General features: G+C 42.4%; 1 protein-coding gene across 8 annotated transcripts in view; it reads left to right on the top strand.

Annotated features, from left to right (window-relative positions):
- The window catches only part of YAP1 (Yes1 associated transcriptional regulator), a 128995-nt gene extending 102636 nt beyond the window's left edge, over positions 1 to 26359 (top strand). For 7 of the 8 annotated variants that reach the window (XM_074984567.1, XM_074984576.1, XM_074984585.1 and 4 more), the window contains 3 exons: positions 7046 to 7176; positions 21493 to 21605; positions 22310 to 26359. In XM_074984567.1, the coding sequence (XP_074840668.1) occupies positions 7046 to 7176; positions 21493 to 21605; positions 22310 to 22545 (480 nt within the window). In that variant the 3' untranslated portion in view covers positions 22546 to 26359. The remainder of the gene's footprint in view (positions 1 to 7045; positions 7177 to 21492; positions 21606 to 22309) is intronic. The other variant, XM_074984634.1, reaches the window with a different exon arrangement.
- Positions 26360 to 27041: the final 682 nt, after the last annotated feature.

Genomic DNA, 27041 nt, shown 5'->3' on the forward strand with positions numbered 1-27041 from the left:
GGAAACTGGCAAAGAAACATCGGCCTGCTCAGCACTTCCAGAGATACCTGTATGTCTCTCTTGCTTCCTTCTGGGCCTCACTATTAGTCAATGGAACAATGGTACACAACTCCATATTGCTGTGATCTTGGCCACTGGCTATATTAGGACCACAAAGAGTTGTATTTTCAGGCACCAGAGAGGCACCACAGTCCCTGCAGGAATGCTAGACCTGACTAAGGAGTAGTCAGATCACCAAAAGCAATTTTTGTTCTCATGGATGAAGTACTAACACCAGCATCACCCTTGACTCCAGATGATTACAAGCAGTACCCAGGCCTCCTAAGGAGGACACATGATTCTCCTCTGATATTTCTGGAGGAGGTTCAGAACCCTACCCACTGATTCCTGGACATCATCCAGGCTAAAGCTTGTTCTAAGGTGTCCCTCCCTATCAGTGAGGTCATTATGGAGCCTGTTAAGAAAATTTGGCATATGGCTAAGAGGACTGAGAAAAAATACTTTGTTCATGGCAAGAGAGAAGGTTGGTTGTTCTTCCGGCCCTAATCCCAGCTCATTAATGGTCCAGGCAGTTAGAGAGCCAGGTAGACTGCACCAACTCAGGTTATCCTTTTCTGACAAAGATATGAGAGATTGAATTTTTGACAGGAAGAATTTATCTTTGGCTGGCCTATTAATCCCCTCAGCAGATTATCAAGCAGAATAAAATGTAGCCAATTTATTGTTCCTGAGCCCCTCAATACTTCAGCTCCAGAGTGGATGTGTTTTCCAGGTGTAGTGAGTGGACCTACTTGATGTCTTCCTTCCTTCTCATACCTTTGCTGCCTTTCATCCTCAGAGTGATTAAGCCAGACAAGGCAATGATCCTGATTAATCAGGATCCTGTTAGTGGCAGCAACTCTGACTCGTTGGCCTCCCAGCCATGTGTTCCCCTTCAACTGTTCCCAAGCCTGCTGCCTCAGAATGAGGACAAGACCAGACACACTCCGTTCAGCTTGCTTCTTTCTGGCCATGTGATTTTTAGGTGTCAAGTCCATCCTCTACAAGGAAGTGCTGTACCACCAACTAGAAGCAATTCTACAGGTGGTGTTAGCAGCACCACTTACCTATTGAGGAATTGGGAATCCCTCTACTTCTGGAATATCTTCTCTCATTCAAGACCTCTGTCCAGTTAATCAGTTTCCTAAAGTACATCTGGCTGCTATTGATTCCTTATATTTTCCAGTGAAGAACTGCTCTGCTTTCGCCTATCCTGCTACTGTGACCCTAAATGTAAACCTGTCCCCACTTGGGACCTGGGCCACCTCCTTTACTTCTCATATGAGGCTGCAATTTGAACCTTGAGCCTCCTGTTCAATTTTAAATTTCTATGCATGTAGATGGCTTGGAGGACAGGACGTGTCACTCAGGTCCCTGGCCTTCTGGTTGCACAGGATAAAGCCTTTCTGGAAATCTCCAAGGTTATTTGTTGCTATCACTGAAAGAATGAAAGGGGAATCTGTCTTCCCACAGACTCTGTGAATGTATTTTTACCTATATGCTGCTTGTATTATGAGGCTGTCAGGGCCCACTTCATTAGCATGCAAGCAGTCTCAGTGGCTTCTCTGAAGGGAGTCAGTCCCTCTCAAATATATAGAGCAGCAGTTTGAGGCTCCATTCATGCCCCGTTGAGCATTATACAATAGTTCAGCTTTCAGCTTGAGATACGTCCTTTGGTTTAGTGATCCTCCAGTCTGCGTTGCTTCAGGCTTCTTCACATCCACCTGCTAATTGCAGCTGTGTGTTGGACTCCTCCACAATGAATAACGCTGGAGACCCACACTGGAAGAAGAAGAAGAAGGAAAGGAAGGTTACCCACCTATTAGATACTAGAGCTTTTTTCAAGATTGTGGTCCCTGTGGGGATTCAAAATCTATCCTCATTCCCCTCTGCTCAGATCTTCTTGGAATTCACAGCAGTGTTCCATCTAATCTTTTCCATCTATGTGCAGAATAGGGTATTTTTTTTTTTTATGTGCATGAGGTAGTAGACTCAAAAACCTAACTGTTGGGCGCTCAGCTAAGCATTTGGGCAACGTTGACTCTCTCCTGAGTGGCACCACAAGCACATGGCAGGGGGGCAGGTGGGCGGAAGGGTGATAGCTTAATGGTTAGAGCATTGGCTTTGTAAATCTGAGGTTGTGAGCTCAGCCCTTGAGGGGGCTTTGCAAGGGTCTGGGCCAGGTTAGATTTAAAAAAAAAAAAAACTGCCAGGGATGGTGATAGGTCCTTCTGTGAGTGCAGGGAAGTGGAGTTATGACCTCTTCAGGTCCCTTCCAGCTCTATGAGATGTGTATATAACTCCATGTTTCACCCAGCTTCCTGGGAATACTGATTCACAGTAAAACAGAAACTGGAGTGGTGGTTGGTCTGCATTACCCCATTACCTTTAGTTCAGCCCATGAGGAGGTGTATGGTGTGGGTTTTGGCTAATGACAGTACTATTGAAGACTATCCAGTTCCATGAGTAGATGCACACCCACAGAGATGTACCATACATCTTGAAGTTGCTGTACTTGACTAGTGTTACTTTCAGCAGTAGTAAAATTTAATTTGTTAAGTCTTCTGTAGTATCTTTCCACTGCAGTCTACCCAGCACTCAAATGTTATTTCAGGTAAGCCCTGAAAATAATGCAACAGATGTTGCACGGTGTACTGGTATTAGAGGAACTGCAAAAGCAATTGAAGACAATAGGCTACATATTAATTAGTAGTCCAAAATTAGTGCAGATCTATGGAAACTACAATTCTTCCACAGTTCTCAGATCAAAGGCCATTTTGAAGGTTTAATTTGTATTTAGTGATTGGATTTTGTAACCTAGTTGCCTTGTTCATACAAAGTGTTAAACAACATGCTGAAAACTTCTTTCTGATAATTAAGTATATGTAGAATCAGCAGGACGTTAAGGTGATTTACTGACTGAGCAAGGACGAAAATTGTCACTGAACTCTCCTAAAAGATTTGAGAAAACTGCTTTTCTAGTTAAAATTAACAGCAAGCAACTGTGAGACTGAAAGATAGTAGGATATTAATTGGTGACCCATTGTGGATTACACAATGTTACACATTAATAAGTAAGGCTCTGATCTTGAGAGCAAGCACTAGCATGTACCCCTGGTTACACCTTGTAGTAGGATCCAATGCAAGATCGGATCCTGGAATTTTTCACTAATTATTGTAATACATTGTTGTTTATATCCTGAAACAAAGGAGTGCATTTCCCTAATGCAGTTTAGTCTTAACTAATTTCTGATTGCCTTTTACAGCTAGAGTATGGGCCTTGTGTGTATATAAATGATTCATGGACACCATCTAGTCAGGTTGTCAAGGAGGATTAAGCCTAAACTGTATATATGAAAACCCAAGCCTTTACTGCTTGAGATAATAGATATGTGTGTTTGCAGAGAGGCAATAGCAGACTCTTAAACCTCTAACCAAGGAGATGTTCACTTACTTTTATACCCAGTGGCACAGTGGTTATAGTGTTAATTTGGCCTAGATTTGAATCCAGGTTTTCTCTCTCTTGTGAGCATCCTCATTACCAGAGTACAGTAAATCCTTGAGTTACGTGTAACTTGAATTTTTGTGCAAGTCGGCGGGGAGAGAGAACCAGGCTGCTGCCTGGTTCCCAATTCCCCTGGGCTTGCAGGAGCCAGGAAAGAGAGCAGCCCACCAGAGCTGGTCAGTTCCTGGCTCTCAGAGTGGTGGGGAGCCGGGAACCAGGGGGCAGCCTGGTTCCCATCTCCCCACTGCTTGCAAGACCCTGGGAACTGACCAGCCCACCAGGGCTGGTCAGTTTTCTAGCTGCTTCTCCCTGGCTTCCTCCAGTGGTGTGGCTGTCATCCTGAAAAGCACACTCAAAGCCCTTTCCCTGTGTTCTCCCAGCTGTACGGCTGTCAGCATGACAGCTGCGGGCAGATAGGTAAGCTAAAAGCCCCTTCTCCCAGCTGTGCACAACTGAAGGAAAACAGGGGGAATACTGTTGGCGTGCGTCGCTGGCAGCTAGGCACGCTAAAAATCTTTCCCCTGCTTTCGAAACTCCAGCTATGTAGGGAAGGGGCCACAGAGCAGCTTCAAGTTGTGCTTAACTCGCATTAAAGTGAATTACGTGCAACTTGAAGCCGCATATTTCGAGGGTTTACTGTACTGGTTATTTTAGGGTCAGGGTGCTTTGGTCTCTCTTCTTGAAGCTGTTCCCTTTGTATAAATGATTATTCAACCAGGCCAGCAAGAATAACTCTAGAGCAGCAGTTCCCAACCGTTTTCCAGGAAGTGACCCATTTTGACAATTCAGGAAGACATGGTGACCCAAGGCAATTCAAAAAAGGGCGCGGGGCGCAGGGCAGTGTCATAACTAGCTAGTTTTGCACCTGAGGCAAGAATATAAAATTGTGCCCTCTCATGTTTATATATTCATAATAGTTATTCCATAGAAAAGGGGAAATATATTAATAAAATAACACTACATTTACTGTAGTTAATCAAAGTTGTGAAGAAACCCGTCCTCAAACTATTCCTCCCCAGCTTAAACCCTGCAATCAGGGACTAGGGGAGTCACACTCAGGGGCTGGAGGGGGCTAGAGAAGTCACACTCAGGTGCTAGGAGTCACTCAGGGGCTAGGGGAGGCACAGGGATCCCTGTGGCTGGAGTCTGGCGGCGCAGAGCTTCGGCCAGCAGTGCCAGCCACCTGGGTGCAGGGGAACCCCTACCCCCGCAGCTGGAATCCAACTGGGGTGCAGAGCTCTGGCTGGTAGCACCAGCCACAGGAACCCTGGGGGCGGAGGGACCCCAACTCCCACGGCTGGAAGCTAGCTGGGGCGGAGCCCTGACCAGCAGAGCCCGCCACAGGAACCCCGGCCGGGGGTGACCCCCAACCCCCATGTCTGGAAACCAGCTGGGGCAGAGCCCCACCAGCATTGCCAGCTGCGGGACCCCTGCTGGGGGCTGCGGGCTGGGGGGACCCTAGCTCAGCTCTGTCCTCCCTCCCAACGTCAGACCCAGGCCCCCACCTTACCTGAGCTGGACATTGCTCTTCAGGTATGCAGTTCTCTGCCCTGCAGCAGAAATGGTTCTCAGTTTAATTGGTTGGCTTAACTGCCTCATGGCTGTTAATCCAATTAAGAATTTGAAAACCACTTCAGGAGTGTGAATGGCTTCTTAAGAGCCACCAGTGGAGCCGCCCACCCCCGCTGGTGACCCTTTTGAAATGTAATCATGACCCATGTTTGTATCCTGACCTATAAGTTGGGAAACTCTCTGCTCTAGAGACTCTTGGATATGACATTCACTGAGGTGGAGGGGATACATGTGTGTTCCAGTTATTTCAATGACTGTTTAATTAATTTTAAGAGTGGAGTAGTTTCAGTGTGAGCGCCACACATACATCCTCCAAATAGCCAATAGTTTGGTGGCAGGAGTACTTACATGAGAGAGGATTTGCTCCAGAGTGGGGATTCAAACCGCAGACTCCCACATTCTAAGAGAGTGTCCAAACGGTGGAGCTAGTGGATGTAGGTAGGGGTGCACAAAGTGGGGGATGGGTCCTCTCACCGTGGGTGTGAAATTTCTTGGAATGGGGGAGGCACAAATAATCAGTTACTGGGGCTCAGCTATCTCATTGGGTGTGTTGAAATATGTTGCTGAAATTTCCATTGGTTTGGATTATATTGGACAGGTTGCGGGGCCCTGCTAATTGCAGGGATGAGAAGTGGGTCCTGTCGTAAAATGTTAGTGCACCCCTGATGTAATGGGCCAATGTAACCATGACTTCCTTCTCAGTATGGGCAATCAACTCCTTTGTCCAAATTTCCTTTGTTTTTGTTAAAACATTCCCAAAGTGAAAACAATTTTTTTCCTGAAATTTGTGATTTGTTGAAAAAAAAACATAACACGTGTGATGAAGGTAAAAGGAGAAGGCTTTCTAAGCTACATTTTGAACAAGTTATACAATTTGTGAGTATCCAGTGAAACTGTTAAAAACTTGTGTAACTGTAAAATAAACTTGAGAAAAACCAGCTGGATAACTTACAGAATGCTGACCTCATTTTTAAAGTAACTTTATCTAAGGAGTTGACAGATCATTTTGGTCTTGTAAATAATATCCAAAATTAGAATTTTATACTAACATTGTGAGTGTTAAGCCTTTTATTTTCCCAAAGGTAGTTAGAAAAGTTTGACATGCTTACAAAAATAGGAAATCAAGCCATAGTAATCACAAGTCTGGCTGAATTTTTGCATTTAGAAGGCCCAAGTAGACTGGGGGTCAGAGTAGACTCCCCTCCTTCCTTTCTACCCCAGTCCTCCACCCCATGAATGATACCTCATGCAATGTCTAGCCTAAGAAACCCAGAAAGGAAAAAAAAATAAATAAAATGTTCTAAAAATTATAGAATCTTATTCATCTCTCCTCTAAAACCACACTGTCCCTTAAATCAAAAGCTTTATCTTTTGATCTCACCCGGCCCTCATTGTAGCTGCAACCATCCAATAAAGAACAGTTTGATGTGACTTGACCAATCACACATCAATAAATAGTAAATAACAAGTACTCAACACACAGTTACAAGCAAATTTAAGCTAAAATGTATTCATTTGAAGCAGTTATTTGAACAATTGTGAAAAATCAATGTTTGTGAACAATTCCCAAACAATGAAAGAGTGAAATTCTTTGATTAAACTTTCCAACTACCTCTGTTGGTAATTGGATATTAGTTTGCATGTGGGTGATGTCAGACAGCAAATTATTTACTTAAATTAGTGCTTACAATAAAGTCATAGTGGTAATTGGGGAAATAGTCTGAGTTTGAACTCTCTTTAATTTATTGAGCCAAGCAGGGATTCTTCCTTTGATTTAAGAAATTTAGTTCCATTTAATACCCAGTAACTTAAAATAAGTTTAAAAAAACTTAAATGATAGCACTATGTATTCATGTGTACCACAAGTGTTGATGATGTGTCTGAAACATCTAATTGAATTTACTAATATACTCCTTTCTTATTTTTCAGGAGTTAGCACTCCGTAGCCAACTTCCAACTATGGAACAAGATGGTGGCTCTCAAAATCCAGTGTCATCTCCTGGAATATCTCAAGAACTGAGAACAATGACTACAAACAGTTCTGATCCCTTTCTTAACAGGTTTGTAGGAGTAGCTACTGAAAAAAAATTAAGATTGTTTAATACAGGCAGTAGTTTTATTTTCAAGATTGGTCTGTGCCAAAAAAGCACAGTTGTAATTGACTCTTTCCTTAAATGGCAAGTGAAGTAAACGTTAAGGATTAGAAGCGTCTCCTGTGGGAGGAAGTAAACTGTTCAGACTTGTAGGAAGGATTCTTATTCAAAGTCATAACATGCTTCCCTGTGCATAGTCTATTAACTAACAATCACTTTAAAATTACTGAGTCAGAAATGCTTGTGCATACCTTGCTATGAGGTCAAATGAACTGCAAAGTACACTTACAACTACAGTAGAAGGTTAATTTTAAGGTGTTTTTTCATAAGGCATTTAGCCTACCAGTATTTTCACCGCTTTAGGATTAGTGCTAGAAACAGTGGTGGGCTTTATTTTTAAATAGTGTATTGTTTGAAGTTCATTTGTTGGTTCAAGAAGTTAGCATTTTTGGTTTCTGCTTAGGGAAAGTATCAATGAAGAAAGGACAAATCTGTGACAAGCAGATTTAAGGAAAATAAGGAGGTTTTTTAAGTGTATTATGGACAAAAAAGCATTCTGATCTGTTACTAAATTGAAACGGTAGAAAGTGTTCAATCACTTCTGTTCTGTATTTAAGGGAAAAAACATGATACTGTGCTGTTATATGATAACTCTGAAACTTTGTGCATGCAATAGTTATTTTAATGTGTTTTTCCATAGAGTATTCAGCCTGGCAGTATTTTCACTGCCTTAGTGATAAAAACAGTGGTGCGATTACCAAAGGCAAATCATGCCTGACCAATCAGATTGCCTTCTGTGCTTAAATAAGTGGCTCTTTGGATATGGGGAAGGCAGTGGATATGATATACCTGGAGTTTAGCAAAGCTTCTGATATGGTGTCTCACAGTTTTCTTGCCAGCAAGTTAAAGAAGTATGGATTGGAGAAGTGAACTGTAAGGTAGATAGAAAACTGGTTAGATCATCAGGTTCAATGAGTTGTTATCAATAGTTCAGTATCTAGTCAGTGATCAGTATAAAGTCTCCAACGCGTCGGTCCCGGGTCTGGTTGTATTCAGCATCTTCATTAGTGACCTAAATAAGGAGATGGATTGCACTTTCAGCAAGTTCACAGATAATACTAAGCTGGGGGACAGGTAAATATGCTGGAAGGTAAAGGATAGGGTACAAAGTGATTTAGGACATAAGAATCCCAAACCCTGCTACAGACTGGGGACTGACTGGCTAAGCAGCAGTTCTACAGAAAAGGACTTGGGCGTTACAGTGGATCAGAAGCTGGATATGAGTCAATAACGTGTCCTTGTAGCCAAGAAGGCTAATGTCATATTGTGCTGTGTTAGTAGGAGCATTGCCAGCAGATCTAGGGAGTTGATTATTCCCATTTATTTGACACTGGTGAGGCAACATCTGGAATGTCATGTACATGCCAGAGCATATGACTTATCAGGAGAGGCTGAGGGATTTAGGCTTGTTTAGTCTACAGTTGAGAAGACTGAGAAGGGATCTGATAGCAGCCTTCAAGTACCTGAAGGGAGATTACAAAGAGGATGGAGAGAGGCTGTTTTCAGTAGTGACAGATGACAGAACCAGGTGACAGATGACCAGAAGCCATGGTTTCAAGTTGCAGTGGGAGAGGTCTAGCTTGGATATTAGGAAAAACTGTTTCACCAGGAGGGTGGTGAACCAGTGGAATAGGTTACCTAGAAAGGTGGTAGAATCTCCATCCCTAGAAGTTGTGTGATGATTGTGGGATGATTCAGTTGGGATTGGTCATGCTTTGAAAAGGGAATTGGACTTAATGGCCTCCTGCGGTCTCTTACAGCCCTATGATTCTATGAACACTTTTTTCCATTCCAGTAGTGTCTCATGAGAATGTTAAATAGTAGTTACTGAAGTCAGACATTTTTAAACCATCTGGTCCAGATAAGTTGGATTCACATATTTAGTTTCAAAAGACTAGAAGAAAGTTAGTCGTCTTATATTTTTAAGGCAGATGGAATGACCTAGCAGATATAGGCCTGTCAGTCTGACCTCAATCCTGTGCACAATTTTGGAGCAATTGATATGGGACTAGATTAAGAGAGTGATTAAAGGCAGGTAATGTCATTAATGCCAATAAGCATGGGTTTATGGAACACTGATCCTGTAAGACTAACATGAGAGAGAGATGTATGTATGTGTATTTTATCTTACAAGTTTGTTGATAAGGTGGCAGTGTTGATGTAGTGTACTTATACTTTGTAAGGTGTTTGACTTGCTAACACATGATGGTTTTTTTTAAATAACAATACAAAATTAAGGTGGCGTATAGTGAATAGATTAAAAGCTGATCTCAAAATGTAAAAGAGAATAATCAAGTGAATTTGTTTCCAGTGTTGGTCTTTCAAAGATCAGTCTTGGCCACGTGTTATTTTTATCAGTGACCCGAAAGAAAACGTATCATTTGATGATAATTGCAAATAATGTTGTAAATTCGGTAAGTGGTAAATACTGTGTTTTTAATACAGCTAAATGGGTATACATATAGGAACAACAACATAGTCTAGGATTATCTTTAAACAATTTGGGAGTTCTGATGCATCATTGCTATTTGTAACATCTGCATCCAGTCTCAGCTTTCAAGGGCAGTTTTCACTAGGAATACATCTCCACTACAGGGAAGATTGACCCTTCTGCTGTCAATCTTCCAGAGCTGGATTTAGCACACCTAGTAGAGTGAATGTACTTTTGAATGTTGGAACTGGAAGGGACCTTAAGAAGTCCTCAGATCGAGTTCCTGCCCTCATAGCAGGAACAAGTGCTGACAGATGCCTATCCAACCCACTTTTAAATATATGCAATAATGGAGATTCCATAGTCTCCCTAGGCAATTTATTGCTGTATTTTTACCACCCTGACAGGAAGCTTTTCCTAATGTCCAACTTAAACCTTCCTTATTATAATTTAAGCACATAGTTTCTTGTCCTATCAAAGGTTAAGGAGACTAATTTTTCTCCCTCCTCAAACATCCTTTTAGGTCCTTGAAAGCTACTATCAAGTCCCTTCTCAGTTCTTCTCTTTTCCACACTAAACAAACACAATTCTTTGTCTTCCCTTATATGTTATGTTTTCTAGACCCTTAATCATTTTTGCTGCTCTTCTCTGGACCCTCTCCAATTTCTCCACATCTTTCTTTAAATGTGGTGCTCACCACTGGACACAGTACTCCACTTGAGGTCCGTATCCATGAGTACATCACAATCCTTCCCATCTCTTAGAATTTAAATTTGATCAAACATTTAAAAACTGAATTCAGAATGTGTGGTAATTTAATCAGGGCAATCTGAAATGTAGCAAGTGACAGTACAAAAAGAGTTTCACACTTCAGCCAAGGTTTCTTTCTTCATGAGCTGATTGTAGCTGAGCCCTAGGTTACTTTATTTTTAGGACTGTAAATGGTGCATAGGTCTTGTTGCTTCTTCAAATGATTGCTCGTGTCCATTCCAAACTGGGTATGCGCTGCACGTGCCCAGTTGCCAGAAAGCTTTTTGAGCTAGCTGGTAGATATCCAGTTGGAGCAGCGCCCCCTGGAGTGGCATTGATCTAGCAACCAATATTTGCACTGCCCGACTTACTCCTAACGTGGGCTTTGGAATTACTTATTGTACAAATAGAAAATTAAGTACAGCCTGATGTGTGCATGTGGAGAGGACTCCAGAGAACATCTAACGAACTGCTTCTCTTTAAGATCTTTCTGTCAGGGGGAAGCCTCTGTTTGTACCACATCACCAGAAATATCAAGAGTGGATGACAAACTTGAATGTCAGCTTTTAATGTTGATTTGCATGTTGCCATATGAAAGAAGAAGAAAATATTACTGAGGTGTGAGTGGTGCTTTCCGGACAAAATGAAGCCCTATTTTCTTACACTCTAAATGAGTTAGAGCATGATCTTTCATTGTTAAACTCACTGTCACTAAGACAGCTTAATATAGATATAAAAATAAATGTGAGGACTTGGGTGAAATTGGCTTTTGTGCAGAAGGTAAATAAGACAGCTACCTATTCCATAATTGGTGTTCTTCACGGTGTGTTCCTCACGTCCATTCCGAATTGGGTGTGTGCTGACTCATGCCCAGTTGCCGGAAAGCTTTTTGCCCTAGCCAATAGCCATCAGGTCAGAGCAGTACCCCCTGGAAACTGACTTTTCTTCTTCACATGATTGCTCGTGTGTATTCCAAACTGGATGAATACAAGTTAGTGTCTAGGAGGTGGGGTTGGAGCCCAAGAAGGTTCACGTATTGGTCGCCATATCTGCGCCACTCCAGCCTGCCCCACTACTCAGTTCATTCTCGCCATGCTGTTGGTTGCTGGAGCTCTTTTCTCTCTGTAGTTCTTACCTGGTAGCCCTTGCACATAGTGTAAATAAATTCTTAATTAGTTGTAAATAGTTCATAGCGTTTAGTAGTTAATGCTCAGTTGTTGCAAGAGCCCAGGCAGGAGTTACTGCCCCTCTTGGTGCCAGGGATGCCTTGCTCACAGGGTTTTAAAAACTGTTCTGAATGTGGCAAGCGGATGCTTAAATGTGATCCACACCTGACTTGTCTGGGCAAGGGGCATCTTAGAGATCATTGCTCCATTTGTAAAACTTTTAAGCCCAGGAATATGAAGGATAGAGTGCAGCAACTTAAGGTCCTGCTCATGGATGTGGCCCTGCAGACAGACATGTCACCAGAGAAGGTTTGCAGTGGGCAAAAGTCAGCATGGTTTCTGCAGAGGGAAGTCGTGTCTAACTAATCTATTAGAATTCTTTGAAGGGGTTAATAAACATGCGGACAAGGGGCACCCAGTGGACATAATATACCTAGATTTCCAGAAAGCCTTTGACACGGTCCCACACCAAAGGCTTTTATGTAAATTAGGCGGTCATGGGATAGGAGGAAAGATCCTTTCATGGATCGGGAATTGGTTAAAAGACAGAAAACAAAGGGTTGGAATAAATGGTAAATTTTCACAATGGAGGGGGGTAACAAGTGGTGTTCCCCAGGGGTCAGTCCTGGGACCGATCCTGTTCAACTTGTTCATCAATGATCTAGAAAATGAGGGATGCAGTTGAGGTGGCAAAGTTTGCAGATGACACCAAGTTGTTCAGGACAGTCAAAACCAAAAGGGATTGTGAAGAACTACAAAAAGATCTCAGCAGACTGAGTGATTGGGCAGCAAAATGGCAAATGAAATTGAATGTGGGTAAGTGTAAGGTAATGCACATTGGAAAAAATAACCTAAATTACACGTACAACATGATGGGGTCAAGTTTAGCTACGACAGATCAGGAAAGGGATCTTGGAGTTATAGTGGATAGTTCTCTGAAGACATCCTCGCAGTGTGCAGCGGCAGTTAATAAAGCAAATAGGATGTTAGGAATTATTAAAAAAGGGATAGATAATAAGACAAAAGATATCATACTTCCCCTATATAAAACTATGGTACGCCCACATCTTGAGTACTGCGTGCAGATGTGGTCTCCTCACCTCAAAAAAGATATATTGGCATTAGAAAAGGTTCAGAAAAGGGCGACTAAGATGATTAGGGGTTTGGAACAGGTCCCATATGGGGAGAGGCTAGAGAGACTGGGACTTTTCTGTCTGGAAAAGAGGCGATTGAGGGGCGATATGATAGAGGTATATAAAATCATGAATGGTGTGGAGAAAGTGAATATAGAAAAATTATTTACCTTTTCCCATAATACAAGAACTAGGGGACACCAAATGAAATTGATGGGTAGTAGGTTCAAAACTAATAAAAGGAAATTTTTCTTCACACAGCGCACAGTCAACCTGTGGAACTCCTTGCCGGAGGAGGCTGTGAAGGCCAGGACTCGATTAGGGTTTAAAAAAGAGCTCGATAAATTTTTGCAGGTTAGGTCCATAAATGGCTATTAGCCAGGGGTAAAGTATGGTGCCCTAGCCTTCAGTACAAGGGCAGGAGATGGATGGCAGGAGATAAATCACTTGATCATTGTCTTCTGTTCTCCTTCTCTGGGGCACCTGGCATTGGCCACTGTCGGCAGACAGGATACTGGGCTGGATGGACCTTTGGTCTGACCCAGTATGGCCATTCTTATGTTCTTAACCTCATCAGTGCAGAGCACACCGGTGCTATCGTCAGGGTCAGCAGCATCCAAGGACACTCAGTGCCATGAACAGACACAGGCTCCTAGTACTCCAAGGCAGCATAGGAGCCAGTCCCTGGTGTCATGATAGAAAAAGAGGTATGATGGGAACTGGTTCCTTTCACATGAGGGTGCAAGAAACATTGCTCTTGATGCTTCAGGTGACATGGGACAGAGGCTTTCTCTTGATAGAAAGTTCTTAAAGAGAAGCAGTTTATTAGATGTTCTTTGGAGTCTTCTCCACACACACACATCAGGCTGTATTTCATTTTCTGTTTGTACAGTAAGTAATTCCAAAACCCATGTGAGGTTCTACCATTTGCTCTGATCCATAACTTCCATGACATGATGAAGCCAGTGATTGCTATGGGATCCATAAGCAGGCCATGATCCCTGCTGTTTTGGTGAAGTTGTCTTAGTTTTGTAAACTTCGGCCACTAGCCAGAAGGGATTCCTGAACCTAAGGCAATATCTTGGGAGAGGATGTAGGGTTGGGGGCTTGGAAATCTTTATAGAAAAGCAAATCTGGGCTTGTCATGCAGCTGTATTCTCGTAGTGTTGCTACTTCAGACAGATGATGGTCAGATACATGCAAGGTTGGGAAGCCAGACTGTCATTGTGGACTCCAGGAGTCCTGGGACAATTCTCTCAGCAGCATCCAATTGCATGTTGACAGGTTTTGTGTTTGCACCTCCTGCCCAGATTGACATACGACTGCTGAGAAGACAAGGACCAAGCTTGCTACCTGCAACGTGTATGAATTTTCCTACCCATCAGGTCCCACCTAGTTTGTGGATTATATTGTAGTTTCTATATTGGTAGCCGACTTTGGACATTGGCAGCATGTGAGGGTGCAAGGAACATTGCAAAATATTTTAGGAAATCCTCGTGACAGAGTAGTTGCAGATAACACTCTTGTGCAGCTTTGCATGTTGGTTACTCAGGTGGAATGCAGGCCCAGTATTTTTGAAGGTATGATTGGAGTCACTATAACCAGTAACAGAGGGGTAGCTGTGTTAGTCTGGATCTGTAACAGCAACGAAGGGTCCTGTGGCACCTTATAGACTAACAGAAACCAGTAAGTACATCTTCAGATCTTCTGTGAGGATTCATTCTGTTCGAGTGGCAAAGGTGGCAGCATCTGCATGTCCAAATTTCTGTGACTGGATCGATGGCATATTGCTGATTATAAATAACTAAGGGCAGAAGTGTCAGGGCAAATCCCTTTTGGGATCTCGCTGCTCAGTGGATCCAGTCTGTTCTGTCAGTGCACAGAGCATTCTGCAAGGAAGTGTTTTCAAAGCCTTCCCAAACAGACCATTCCTCCAAATCACTTTGCATAACGAGGACACAAATGCGAGCCACAAATGCAACTGATGTTTTCAGCCCACACTGATCATTGGTTTTGATGAAGGTGGTCAATGCGAATGCATGTTCACAGATGCCGCATTCTGGTCTTTAATACTTAAAAATTGTCACACAGACAAGAGATTATTTCTGCCAACCATTCGAAAATGCCAAGAAAAGACTCATTTTATTCCTCAGCAGTCAGCTACATGCAGGGGGTCCTCGTTATAAGTCCAGGTTACGTTCCTAAATAATGCAACTTATAGCGAAACAATTTATAAAGGAGAATTAACATGCATAAGGAATAATGTGATTAGCTTGAGATACATTCCCAACATGTACAGTTCACACACCTGTGGTACATATGACATACCTGTAACCCACAAAAAACAACAACTAGAAATAGATTACACAAATACACTCTTCCCTCGTTAAATGAGTATTTCACTTACGAGTACTCGCTTACACGAGGAATACATTTACCTACCTTAGTTCACCCTGCGAGTCAGCTCCCCCCCAGCTAATACGAGCCTTACACCCCTCCCCGCCTCCAACCCCCTAGTCTGACACCTCCCGCCGTCAACCCCGCAGCCCCAACCAGCTCCAGCCAGACCCCCTGCTGGCCCCACAGCCTGACCACCCCCAACCCCCACAGCCCCAAACCGTGGCAGCTCCTGCCAGCTCATGGCCAGAACCCCACCCCCACGAGCCTTACCACCCTCCCTGTGGCTCCAACCCTCTAGTGTGACACCTCCCCGACCAGCCCTGCAGCCCTAAACCGCAGAAGCCAGACCCACTTACTGGCCCCACATCTTGAACCCCCCCCACACTGCCTGTACCCCCAGCGGCCCCACAGCCCAACCCCGCTGCTGCCTGTAACCCCCACAGCTTGATCACTCCCGCCACCTGTAACCCCTGTGGCCCTGCAGCCTGACCCCCCACCACCACCGTCTGTAACTCCCACAGCCAGACCCCACCTCCACTTCCCCACCCCGCAGCCATGTGGCCACACCCTGCCCCGCGGCCTGACCCCCCCCCCCCCCCCCACCTCCTGTAACCCCCATGGCTTGACCCCCATGGCCAGACACCCTCTCCCCACAGCCTGATGGCCGCCAGCGCCCCGCAGCTCTAAACAATGGCAGCCAGATCCCCTTACTGGCTGGCAGCCAGGCCCCCCTGCTGCCTGACCCCCTGTGGCCCTGCAGCCTGACGCTCCCCGTTGGCCCCAAATTGTGGCAGCCTGAACCCTCTGCCCCAACCCGCTACCAGATTTTACCCCTCCCTCCCGCTCACAGTCCTAAACTACCCCCAGCCTTTAACCCTCCCCAACCCAAGGTTCACTCACCTTTCAAAAGCAGCAGAGAATCACAGAATCATAGGGCTGGAAGGGACCTCAGGAGGTCATCTAGTCCAGCCCCCCTGCTAGTAGCACCACCTGCTGCCACTCCTTCCCCAAGCCAGGAGCCCCAGGGACTAATCAGAGACTTTCACATGTAATTTAATAGGAATTTAGTGTCCCTCTTAGGAGTTTCTGCCTATGAGCAGAAAGTTGGGAACCGATCGTGCTCACACAGCGAGGGAGGAGTGTATAGTACTGTCCAGTGTATTAAGATAAAGCATGTGCACATGCAGTGCATTCCCTTCAAAACCTACAGAGAGTAAGGACGACGCAGAGGATCGTGGTGTGATGTCATGGCACGCTACAGCAGGGATGCGCAAAGTGGGGTGTGGCCCCTTGCCGGCAGGCATGAAATTTTTTCTGGGGGCACAGCAGAGTCCCTCGCCCTGCAGCCTCAGCGTCGCTAATGGGGGATAAAGCTGGCTCTGTAGGAGGGAGTGCAGGCCAGACACATTCCTGGCCATTCTCCCTTGCACTGGGATACTCCCCTGCGCACCTGGAGGGCACATATACACTACCACCCCCTCCAACCCAGCATGTAACCTGCCCCTTCAACTCCTCCCCCTGCATGCCCTGAGGACACTGCACACCGCCGCCACTTTGCAACCTGGCGTGCAGCCTGCCCTGCCTCCAGCTGCCTTTGCTGGGTAGTGTGGCTGCCTCCCCCTCCACTGCGTGGCCGCACTCAGGTACTGTACAGTACCTGTACAGGTTGAACCTCTCTTATCCAGCACCCTCGGGACCTGACCCAAGCTGGAAAAGAGCATTTTCTGAACAAGGGAAAATCATCTTCCCTCAAGCCCCCTGGCTGGCTCCTGACTGATCGCAGCCGGGTCCCAGCTTCTGACTGCTCCTGTGTCCTAGCAGCCACCATCCACCATGGCTCCCCACAGACCCAGGCAGCCTGCAGTTGTTCACAGCCACCGGCCTGGCTCCCCACCATCCCGGTTCCATGAAGCTCCCCCCACAGTTCCCCTGGCTTCCTGCAGCTCCCCCACCAGTCTCCTGTGACTTCAGGGCTCACTTCCAGGGCCCCAGCACTACAGCTCATCTATATTCCTGGCTTTTGGTCCCTTGGCCCGCAAACAACATAAGTGCGGATCAGTGCGAGTGCAACTTACAAGGAATTTACTTTCATGAATTAATTAATGATGTATGTGTGAAACAATTTACAGGGAGGCAACGTAAAATGAGGACCCCCTGTACTGCATAAAGTACAGGAAATCTCCATTGTTAAGCAATAAAATGTCCCAGGAGGACAGAACCCAACCCAGTGTGATGGGCTTCTTATTATTCTGAAATTAATATTCATACCCTTAACTAAGCAACTGAAATCATAAAATTTTAACAAACTTGGATCCCACAGTACATGGACCATACCGTTGTAGGGAGGCTAGCAGGTAGCAAAGTAATTAAATGAAAGAGTTGGGTAAATCCATGTGATTGGGGTGTTGTTGACAGGTGAAGGCAGCAGAGGAAGCTGCTGACTGCAGACTGGAGCTGACCAATTCAACTCATTCCAGCAAAGCAGGAAAAAGGCTCTTGTTCCTTTCTCATGGCAGCTACAGTTGCCTACTCCTGATGCCATGTTTTTCCCCAGTGCTTCTGCTTGCCTTGAGTATAATGTAAAGGTGGAGGGTTGCTGCAGGGACCTCCTGAACACCTATATAAATAAATCACTTCAGTCACCAGGGCACAGAATTTGTTCCCCAGGGGCAGAGAGAGTACTTAAGGAGATGGGCATTAAGAACAACTTATTTTTTGGAAGCTAATTTTGACAGGTCTTGTTATTTCAGCTAAATCGTTGCCTTCTACATATGCTTACATAAGCTTACCCTCCTAGTTCTGCCATTTTTGTCTGACGTATTTAGTTTTCCTGACAACGCAGCTTTCTTTTAAACCAAGCTAGTTCTCCCCGATGGGCTGGAGCATGCCCTTCCTCCCTAGCTAGCAAGCCCAATTCATTCCCCTAGCTGGTTTTAATTCCATCTTGTGGGCCTGAGGCCTCTCCCTCTTGCAGCCCCTCAACTGTTTTCCATGGATTAAGAAGCCTTTCTGCATTATCTGTAGTTGCTGAGTAGGTCATGGCTTCCTCCCCAATATGAAAAGTTTCTTTGAATGGATAGTTACTGTAGCCAGTGCAGAAAATCTTACAGAATTTTGAGATTTATTCTTTATTTATTCTGTTTTTTTGGCGATGGTAATTCAGTTTTTGGGTTTATAAATGTAGTGAAGTAATAAATATTGGTGGGCATACATGTTAAAATGAGAAATAATGCATGTGATGGAATATATTTGCTGTGGCTGTAAGCAAGGAAAGTTGGAGCTATAAGCTGAACTTAATGCACACTTCCATGAGAAGAAAAAATAGCCTGTAAGTAGTGTCTGCTATAAAGAATCACAGCCATGTTGGGCCTGCCTTCAAAAATGTATTTTATCAAGGCTTGAGTTGCTGAATTATTTTCCAGAGGAAGGAGGGAAGGAGATGACTCTAACAGTTGAAGATTTTCTGTATTTGTGCTTTTTTATAACTGTTGTTTTCATATCTATTTTTCAGACAGTAAATCTATAACAGTTGGTTTGGAATACCTGGTTTAAGAGCTTTTAGTTTCTTAAATCTGATTCCTATTCCAAATGGAATATTCTCCACTAAGGATTGGTTTCAGTAAAAAAAACATAAATCAGTGTTACACCAGCATGTTGGTAAGGGAGAATTACACCTATGATGCCAGACAGTTGTTTTCTGTGCAAGACATAAAAGACCCTGCCTCAGAAAGCTTGCAGTCTGTGTAGACTGAAATGCAGAACAGCTGGGGAGGAGACTAAAAGGAAGATGCCAACTTAGAAATTTTTAAAAATTGAAGTTAAGGGTTACCCTTTCAGTGACCACAATTGTTATGTGATGGTCGGTATTTGTGAGCTTTGCAATGTTTTAATCTTTTAAGATGGAGCACGCAAAGGTGCGTCTTTAAGTTGTTGAAAGGTGTTTTCCACCTGTTAATTTCTATTATTGTACACACAAAACACCAGCAGTTCTGTAATATTTGTTTGAGTCTGTATTTGCAGTGATAGTGTGGTGACATTCATTAGCCCCAATGTTATGCTTTGTTCTGTATGAGCATACAGAAAGACAGTCTCATTTCCAGAGGGTCAGGCAGACTAATTCAGGTAAAATAGTTCAGACACACGCAGTAACATTGGGTGATATGACCATATAAAATGGGGAATAGCTCAAGTGATTTCTGTTAAAAAGGCAGAGGAAAGGAGCTTTAATATTCCTCTCTATTCAGCACTGGTGAGGCCATGTTTGGAATATGGTATCCAATTTTGGGCATCCCATCACAGAATAGATGCAGACACGTTGGGTTGAGAGTCCAGTGGAGAGCCATGAACATGGCTGGGGAGAGGCTCAGGAAGTTGCGCTTATTAGTCAGCAGAAGAGAAGAACAAAGGAGGATTTAATAGCAGCCTTCAGTTACCTGAAGTGGAGGGTTCCAACGAGACACCCCTTTTCTGGATCAGGAGGTTTAGGTGGCCACATTATTTCTTGTGAGAATGAATTACAGGCCTGTCTCGTGGAACGCAAAACAGCTCGAGGGAGGCCATGGCGCCTGCCTCAAATTTTTAGTCCACTGACTTATAGCATTCAGTTGGTATATGGTAAACCTGGGTTCAATTTTGCCATCCTCCCAGCACTGTGCTTTAATCACTGAGTTATGGGATAATCTTTCCTCTTTGAGCTGTTCCACTGTGGATGAGTAATTTGGATTTGGTCTACACTACAGAGTTAAGTTAATGCGAGGCTATTTACATTGACCTAATTATGTCACTGCGTGCATACAGCTTTACTCCTGCTAGTGTAAGTGCCCTACTAGACTAACAATAACTCCATGTCCACAAGAGGTAGTCACTGCGGTGGCTGTAAATAGGTCAACGTTTGTTGGTAGTGTAGACATTGGTTGGTGTGCAGAGGCAGTCAAAAAAGCAAATAGGATGTTAGGTATTATTAAAAAAGGGGTAGAAAATAAGACAAGGAGTATCTTATTGCCCCTATATAAATCTATGGTACACCCACATCTTGAATACTGTGTACAGATGTGGTCTCCTCACCCAAAAAAAGAGATCCTGGCACTGGAAAAGGTTTAGAAAAGGGCAAATAAAATGATTAGGAGCTTTGAATAGGTCCCGTATGAGGAGAGGCTAAAAAGTTTGGGATTTTTCAGTTTAGAAAAGAGGAGGCTCAGGGCGGACATGATAGAGGTATATAAAATTATGGCAGGTGGGGAGAGGGTGAATAAGGAGAAGTTATTTACTTGTGCCCATAATACAAGAACTAGAGGACACCAAACGAAATTAATGGGTAGCAGGATTAGAACTAATAAAAGAAAGTTCTTCACTCAGCGCATAGTTAACCTATGGAACTCCTTGCCAGAGGAGGCAGTGAAGGCTAGGACTATGACAGAATTTAAGAAAGAGCAAGATAAATTCATGGAAGTTAGGTCCATAAAAGGCTATTAGCCAAGGGTAGGAATGGTGTTCCTGGCCTCTGATTGTCAGAGGCTGGAGATGGATGGCAGGAGACAAATCACTTGATTGTTGTCTTCGGTCCACCCCCTCTGGGGTACCTGGTACTGGCCACTGTTGGCAGTCAGGCTACTAGGCTGGATGGACTTTTGGTCTTACCCAGTATAGCCGTTCTTAGGTTGTTGAGCCACAGAAAATGACTGTAGCTTCATGGTTCAGGCACCTATCTAAGAAGTGGGGGACTGAAGCTCCCTGCTCCAATTAATCCCGTTTTAATCTTTGGATGAACAATTAAAGTAGAGCAACCTAGGAGGGTCTCACATAATAATTACCTATACCTCAGTGGTTAGCACACTCTCTTAAGAGGTGGACCACTGATCAAATCCTTTCTCCCCTGAGGCAGAGTTTGGGGGAGTTGAACCTGGGTCACCCATAACCCAGATAGATGGCACCACTGCTTCTTCCTTCACCTCTGCCATTGAAACCCAGTACATTAGGCAGTCTCTGAGCGTGTCTACCAGATCAGGGGCTACTGACAAAACAGGTGGGTAAGCGCCTGTCTTCTCATGAGTCTTGAGTACTGCTTGCGAGTTCGAGTTTGCTACTTTTAAAGAGCAGCTTAATTAGAATCCCTACAAATTACAGCTACACTGAAAGCAGAAAAAAAGTCAGCAAAGGTTTTAAGCAGCAATGTAGTTAAACTGTTGCAGCTGTCTCATGTAGACGATTCTAATTTTAATTCCATGTCAGTATAACTGCATAGTACGCTTTCACCAAAGTCATCAAGCTGATCCAGAATGAGCACATTGTACAGTCTAAATTTTGAAATGCTTCATCTTCTGCTTTCACTTTTCTTCTAATGTAGTGGGACGTATCACTCCAGAGATGAGAGCACAGACAGTGGCCTCAGCATGAGCAGTTATAGTGTACCCAGAACCCCTGATGACTTCTTGAACAGTGTTGATGAAATGGACACAGGTTTGTTTTTCTTTGCACCCATAATGCATTTTCCCTCCAAATATTTGTCTTGCTTCCTCACTCATTAGTATGAAAAAAGGAACATGAAGTTCAGGGAAGCAGAGAGATTCTTGACAGCATTATCTTGTGGGTATGCAACAGATCAGAAATAGTACGACATTATTTTCCATAACTTTTGACTCTTTCAAGGATTTAAAAGGTGTGCAGTTTGCCACAAACTTGTTTGTAAGAAATCAGTCAAATGTGTTGTCTAAAAGGAAATTCTCTTAAATAGTACTGGTATCCTGTGGTTACATGAGTGTCAAGTGTGGTTTTTTTTTGTTTTTTTTTTTTTTTGAATAACATTGTTTTGTCCTAGGCTCAGGATAAAAATAACTCGTGTTGAGCATTGCTGTGTTCCATTATATACTGTCCTTCCAATTACAAGGTGCAATAGATTTTCTTGAATGAAGTATAAGAATACTGTCCATATACAGCAAATATATGGCAATATTCAGGAACTGGGAATATAAACATCAGTGACATTTTCTGTGTACGTTAAGGGTTAAATCCTGTTTGAGTGATATGAGTAATCAGATTGCCATTAATGGGACCAGTTGCATTAGTAAGGAAGCTTAGATTTGAGCCCTGACTTTATCGTAAAAAAGTTTTATTATTTTGACACTCAGTATGTTCCGTCTCTGTTTTGCTTTGTTTATAACTAGGTGATATCAGCCAAAGCAACATACCTTCCCATCAGAACCGTTTCCCAGATTACCTTGAAGCCATTCCAGGGACAAATGTGGACCTTGGGACACTGGAAGGAGATGGGATGAATATAGAAGGAGAGGAACTGATGCCAAGTCTGCAGGAGGCTTTGAGTTCTGACATCCTTAATGACATGGAATCTGTATTGGCAGCCACCAAACTAGATAAAGAGAGTTTTCTTACTTGGTTATAGAGCCTCAGGGAGACTGTATTGAAAAATCTGTGAAGGATCTAAAGATATAAGACATCAGTGCCTGAAGTTCAAAGCAAGTTATGTGATATACTTTGGGTTTGTGGTCAGAAAAAGTAAATGAACAAATATTCAACAAGATTCTTTCATCCAACATTTTGCTCTTCCTTGTCCATCGCTGCTGTTATAAATTGCTGACCTCTCTCACAGTTGACTTTGAAGACTAGACATCTTTGTGATCTTTTTCTATTGCTGTTTCAACTACTGTTCAGTTGGGGGGAGAGGGGATGATGAGCCTGTTTGGATGACAAATGCCATTCCTTTTGTATTAATATGAGCTTGCGTATCATTTTATCTAAGGACTCAGATTTGGGAATTAACATCTACACGTCACCACTTGTCATTGGCTCAGCTAGTTGTCTCCTCTGCTGCCCGTAGCAAGTGGTAATATACAACTTACTGGTCTGAGAACCCAAAAAAGATGTCTGGCAAAAAAGTCAATACCAATTTGCAGATACAGCTCAAAGGAGGGCTGAAGACTGTTAGACATTAAGTGTTTGATACTGCTAGCTCTTTTGTTGGGCAACAGAGAGTTCTTGTTCATATTTTATGGTATAGTAAATCATGTCATTTTATGTAGAAACTTATATCAACTTTGATTTTTACCACATAATCTTGCCTAACTTTTGTCAGACAAAAACTAGACGGATTTTTGTTCTGTTTTCGTTTTGTTAGTGAATTTATTTGCAGCTGTAGGTTGAGAAGTAATTGTAGGTGTTCTTTTTTTAATAGTGAAATCTAAATTTTCTGATCTCAGTCTTATTTAAGTCTCAATTGTCTGCTTTTTTATATATCACAAATGTCTATTTTAGCTAACTAGCTAGTGAGTATATATGGGTTTATGTTTCACCTGCAACTTTTATTTTTAAAGGCTAGCTTTGAATGTAATCATTAGAATAAATGACCAGTGGCTTATTTTTCATGTCTGCTTGCAAGAATTTGAAACTAGAATGTGGTTGCAGCAGTCTGAGACTGAAGTGTCATACCTAAGTCTTTTTTAATGCCTTTTAATGTAGCGGAAACTATACACTACATGTTTTTACTTTTACCAATGATTTCTTGAGGTTGGGTTTCAGTTTTTATTAATTAAGTGAGTTTAGATTTTGAAGTCGACAATGGGAGAAAACTTAATGAAAAGTCTTCCCTTAATCAGCATGGAAATGTCCTCTGAATTGTCATCTCACTTTCTACTGTAATGACAATACTAAAACAAAAACTTTGAAGGTCCTGAAGAAAGGAAGTATTGAGTACTGTGTGGTGAAAAATAAGCCCTGGACACTATGTGTAGAAGACTGTAAAGATATGTTAGATGGGGACATGAGCAAGTAATGACGTGTATATTAGTAGTAGAGTTTTTAGTGTGGGGTAGCGGTGAATATGACTTGCGTTTAACAGGAAAAGATATAACACTAAGTCATCTGCAGGAGCTGACCATTTCCTAAGAGTATTTTTAAATGAACAAAATGAGCATGAATCAAACTTTCAGAATAAGCTGGAAAGTGATTTTTTTACTTAAAAAAAATAGTTAACGAGCTAGCACCTCTGTAATTAATGGTTTGAGAATCTTGCCAGCTTTCACAAGTATTTTATTTCAAGGGTTTATAACTTGACCTTGAAAAGACTCTGTCTGAAACTTGGTATGAAAGGTATCAGTCTGTAAGGAGCTTCTTTAAAGAAATTGTTTTAAAGGGCTTGGCCATTTTTTAAGACATAGGAGTAAATTATAAAACCCAGGAATGGACTGAGTTGTCTTTCAGTTCTCCAAGAACTTAAAATGGGTATGTTTTATAGGGTCTACAGGGACCTAGTTAACTTAGACAAACTCCTTAGTTCTAGAGCTTTAAAATTTGCTTTAACAATTAAAGCAACAGAAATTTAGATGTGAAAAATTGCCGCTAACTATGAACATTTACTGTTTCCAGTAAGGATGTTAATACTCTGAACTTACAAAAGCATATGTGGATTGTTTCAGGGTATGCTTTTTAAAATGTGTTTCCCGCCGAGGCAGCTTAACAGCAGTTATGTTCTGCTCCACAGATTAGCAGGCCACTTAAATGTGCAATGACACAAACAACCCTTGCAGCAGTAAATTGTGTCCATCATAAGGATTATATGACCATCTCACACTCCAATTAAGAGTTCCTCCCTCTTTCTTTTCACCACTTCACAAAAGATATTTTAAAAGGCACTACATTGTTTAAAATAACTTGAATGGTCTGACAGAAAACCACAAAAGCAAGGAAATTCAGTTTTGATGTGTGTGGATCGAGTTACTTTTCCCTTGCTTTTATGTGTTTCTCATAGCTTTAATGTTTGAATGTTTTCTTGTCAGTGTAAAAACTCTAAATAGCATATACTGTTTGGTTAGCACTACTGGGGTAGGTACCGACAAACTGGGAATTCTTGAATTGCTCTGACAGTAACCCTGTTTCGTATTTCTTTAATCAACTTTAAGATGTTTCCATTCTCTTCTATTTGTTAGGGAATGTTCTTTAGACTCTAGATGCTATACTGTTAACAACTGAAACTGATTTGGATATTATCCTGCAAAAGCTGAAGTGAAGAAGTAGTTAAAATTTGTTTGAAATACAAGTGTGTTGTGGGTAGTATTTTATACTGATTGATGTATATATTTAAACAACAAAAATCACTGTCCTAATGTTATAGTTTCTAGATTTAAGTTCACTGTGCTGAGAATTCAGAGGATGCATATTAATTCTACTGTGCTATAGCAGTACCTTGACAGACAAATGCTTTGGAATAGGCTACAGTGTCATTAAATCATGTGGAACAAAAATTGTACCAATCAGTGTTGAAACTGAAGAAAAGCAAAAGAAGAAGAGACAATTTCAACATGATGAACTCTTGACATAGCTTTTGCACATCTGGCACAATTAGTACTTAAGTGACTTTTCACTTGCAAGCATGGTTTTTCTACAAATAGCTGGTGTGCCTGTCTAAATAATTTCTTGTTTTTCTGTATTTTGAAAAAAGTACTCTCCACATTTTAAATGTTCTGTATTAGAGAACTCTTGAATTCACCCTTGTCAAAAATACATATATAGTTATCAAAGTTATCTTTTAGATGTAAGAGCATGCTTGTATGTTAGGTACCTAAGTAAATTCTGTTACATTTTTCTTTATGTAATACTTTTTCAGTTGTTTTATGTGATATAAATATATACTTTGTGCTTAATACACCTTGTTTGCTTTTAAATTCAATAGTACATAAAGTATTTGATTGCCTTAAATCAGGCAAACACATTGGAATTGTTTTTTCTTGTATTATGTTTTTTGTATGTTCTCCTAATCACCTGTAACTTGTTTTGTAATTATAGGCTCCAGTCCTGGAAACACGCTTAATTTTAGCCCTGTGAGTGGTCCGTTGAAGTCCATGAGACTACAAGAGTGCCAAATGTTTGCAAGATCGGGGGAGAAAATCACTCAGAACTTGCATCAAACAATAGGCTAATGGAGCAAAATAGACTTTTATATCTGATAAATTCCAGTGTGCTGAGATATTTTCCCCTTAATTTTAGACGTGTAATGTTCAGGATTTTCCTGCATAGTTTGGATGCCTCCTTTTAGCTAATTCTAAGCATTTGTTGTATGGCAGATAACCAGTAAAGACACTATTTACAATTTCAGGTTTTGATGTATGATTTCTGAAATATACGTATAACTGACCTTGGAGGAGTTTCCCAGTTTAATTTCATTTACACAGTTTCAGTAGGGCTCTGGAATTTTGGCATTCTTTTACTTCTTTAACATGGCAGATCTGAATTACTTGTGTGTTATGTGGTTCTTTGCACCTGCAGTCTTTACACATAAACTTTCCTTAAGCCTTTGCTTCAAGCAGTTGAGCTCCTGAAGTTCAACATGCGTGTGTAGTTACAGCCTTAGATGAAGTTTTGTGCTTCTCAGCATTAAGGCTATGTGTGCACTAGAAGTATCTGTCTACACAAGTTTCTGTTGGAAGAGATGTTCCAACAAAACTTCTGTCAACAGATCCTATCTACACATAGAAGTGGATCAATTTTAAGTCTGCTCTCTTGACAAAAGGGGCCCCCCCAGAACGTCTACACAGCTCTTTTGTCAGCAGTTTCTGTGGACAAAATGCATTTTGTGTGTAGGCACTCTGCGAGTTTTGTCGACAAATCTCTCTAGTGTAGACATTACCTGTAGGTCCCATCTTCTACTTCTCCTCCATCACCAAAGGTCTGCTATCTACCCTGTGTTCAGTGCTGGGGATAAACATGCAAGTGAAGAAGTAGTTAAAATTTGTTTGAAGACAGGAAGACAGTGCCATTGCAGAGCGATTAGATGATTTCTTTGCTTCAGTCTTCACGGCTGAGGATGTTACAGAGGTTCCTAAATCTGAGCCAGCCTTGTTAGGTGACAAATCTGAGGAACTCACTCAGATTGAAGTGACATTAGAG

The sequence above is a fragment of the Carettochelys insculpta genome, chromosome 1, assembly GCF_033958435.1.
Source record: "Carettochelys insculpta isolate YL-2023 chromosome 1, ASM3395843v1, whole genome shotgun sequence".
Classification (NCBI taxonomy): domain Eukaryota; kingdom Metazoa; phylum Chordata; order Testudines; family Carettochelyidae; genus Carettochelys; species Carettochelys insculpta.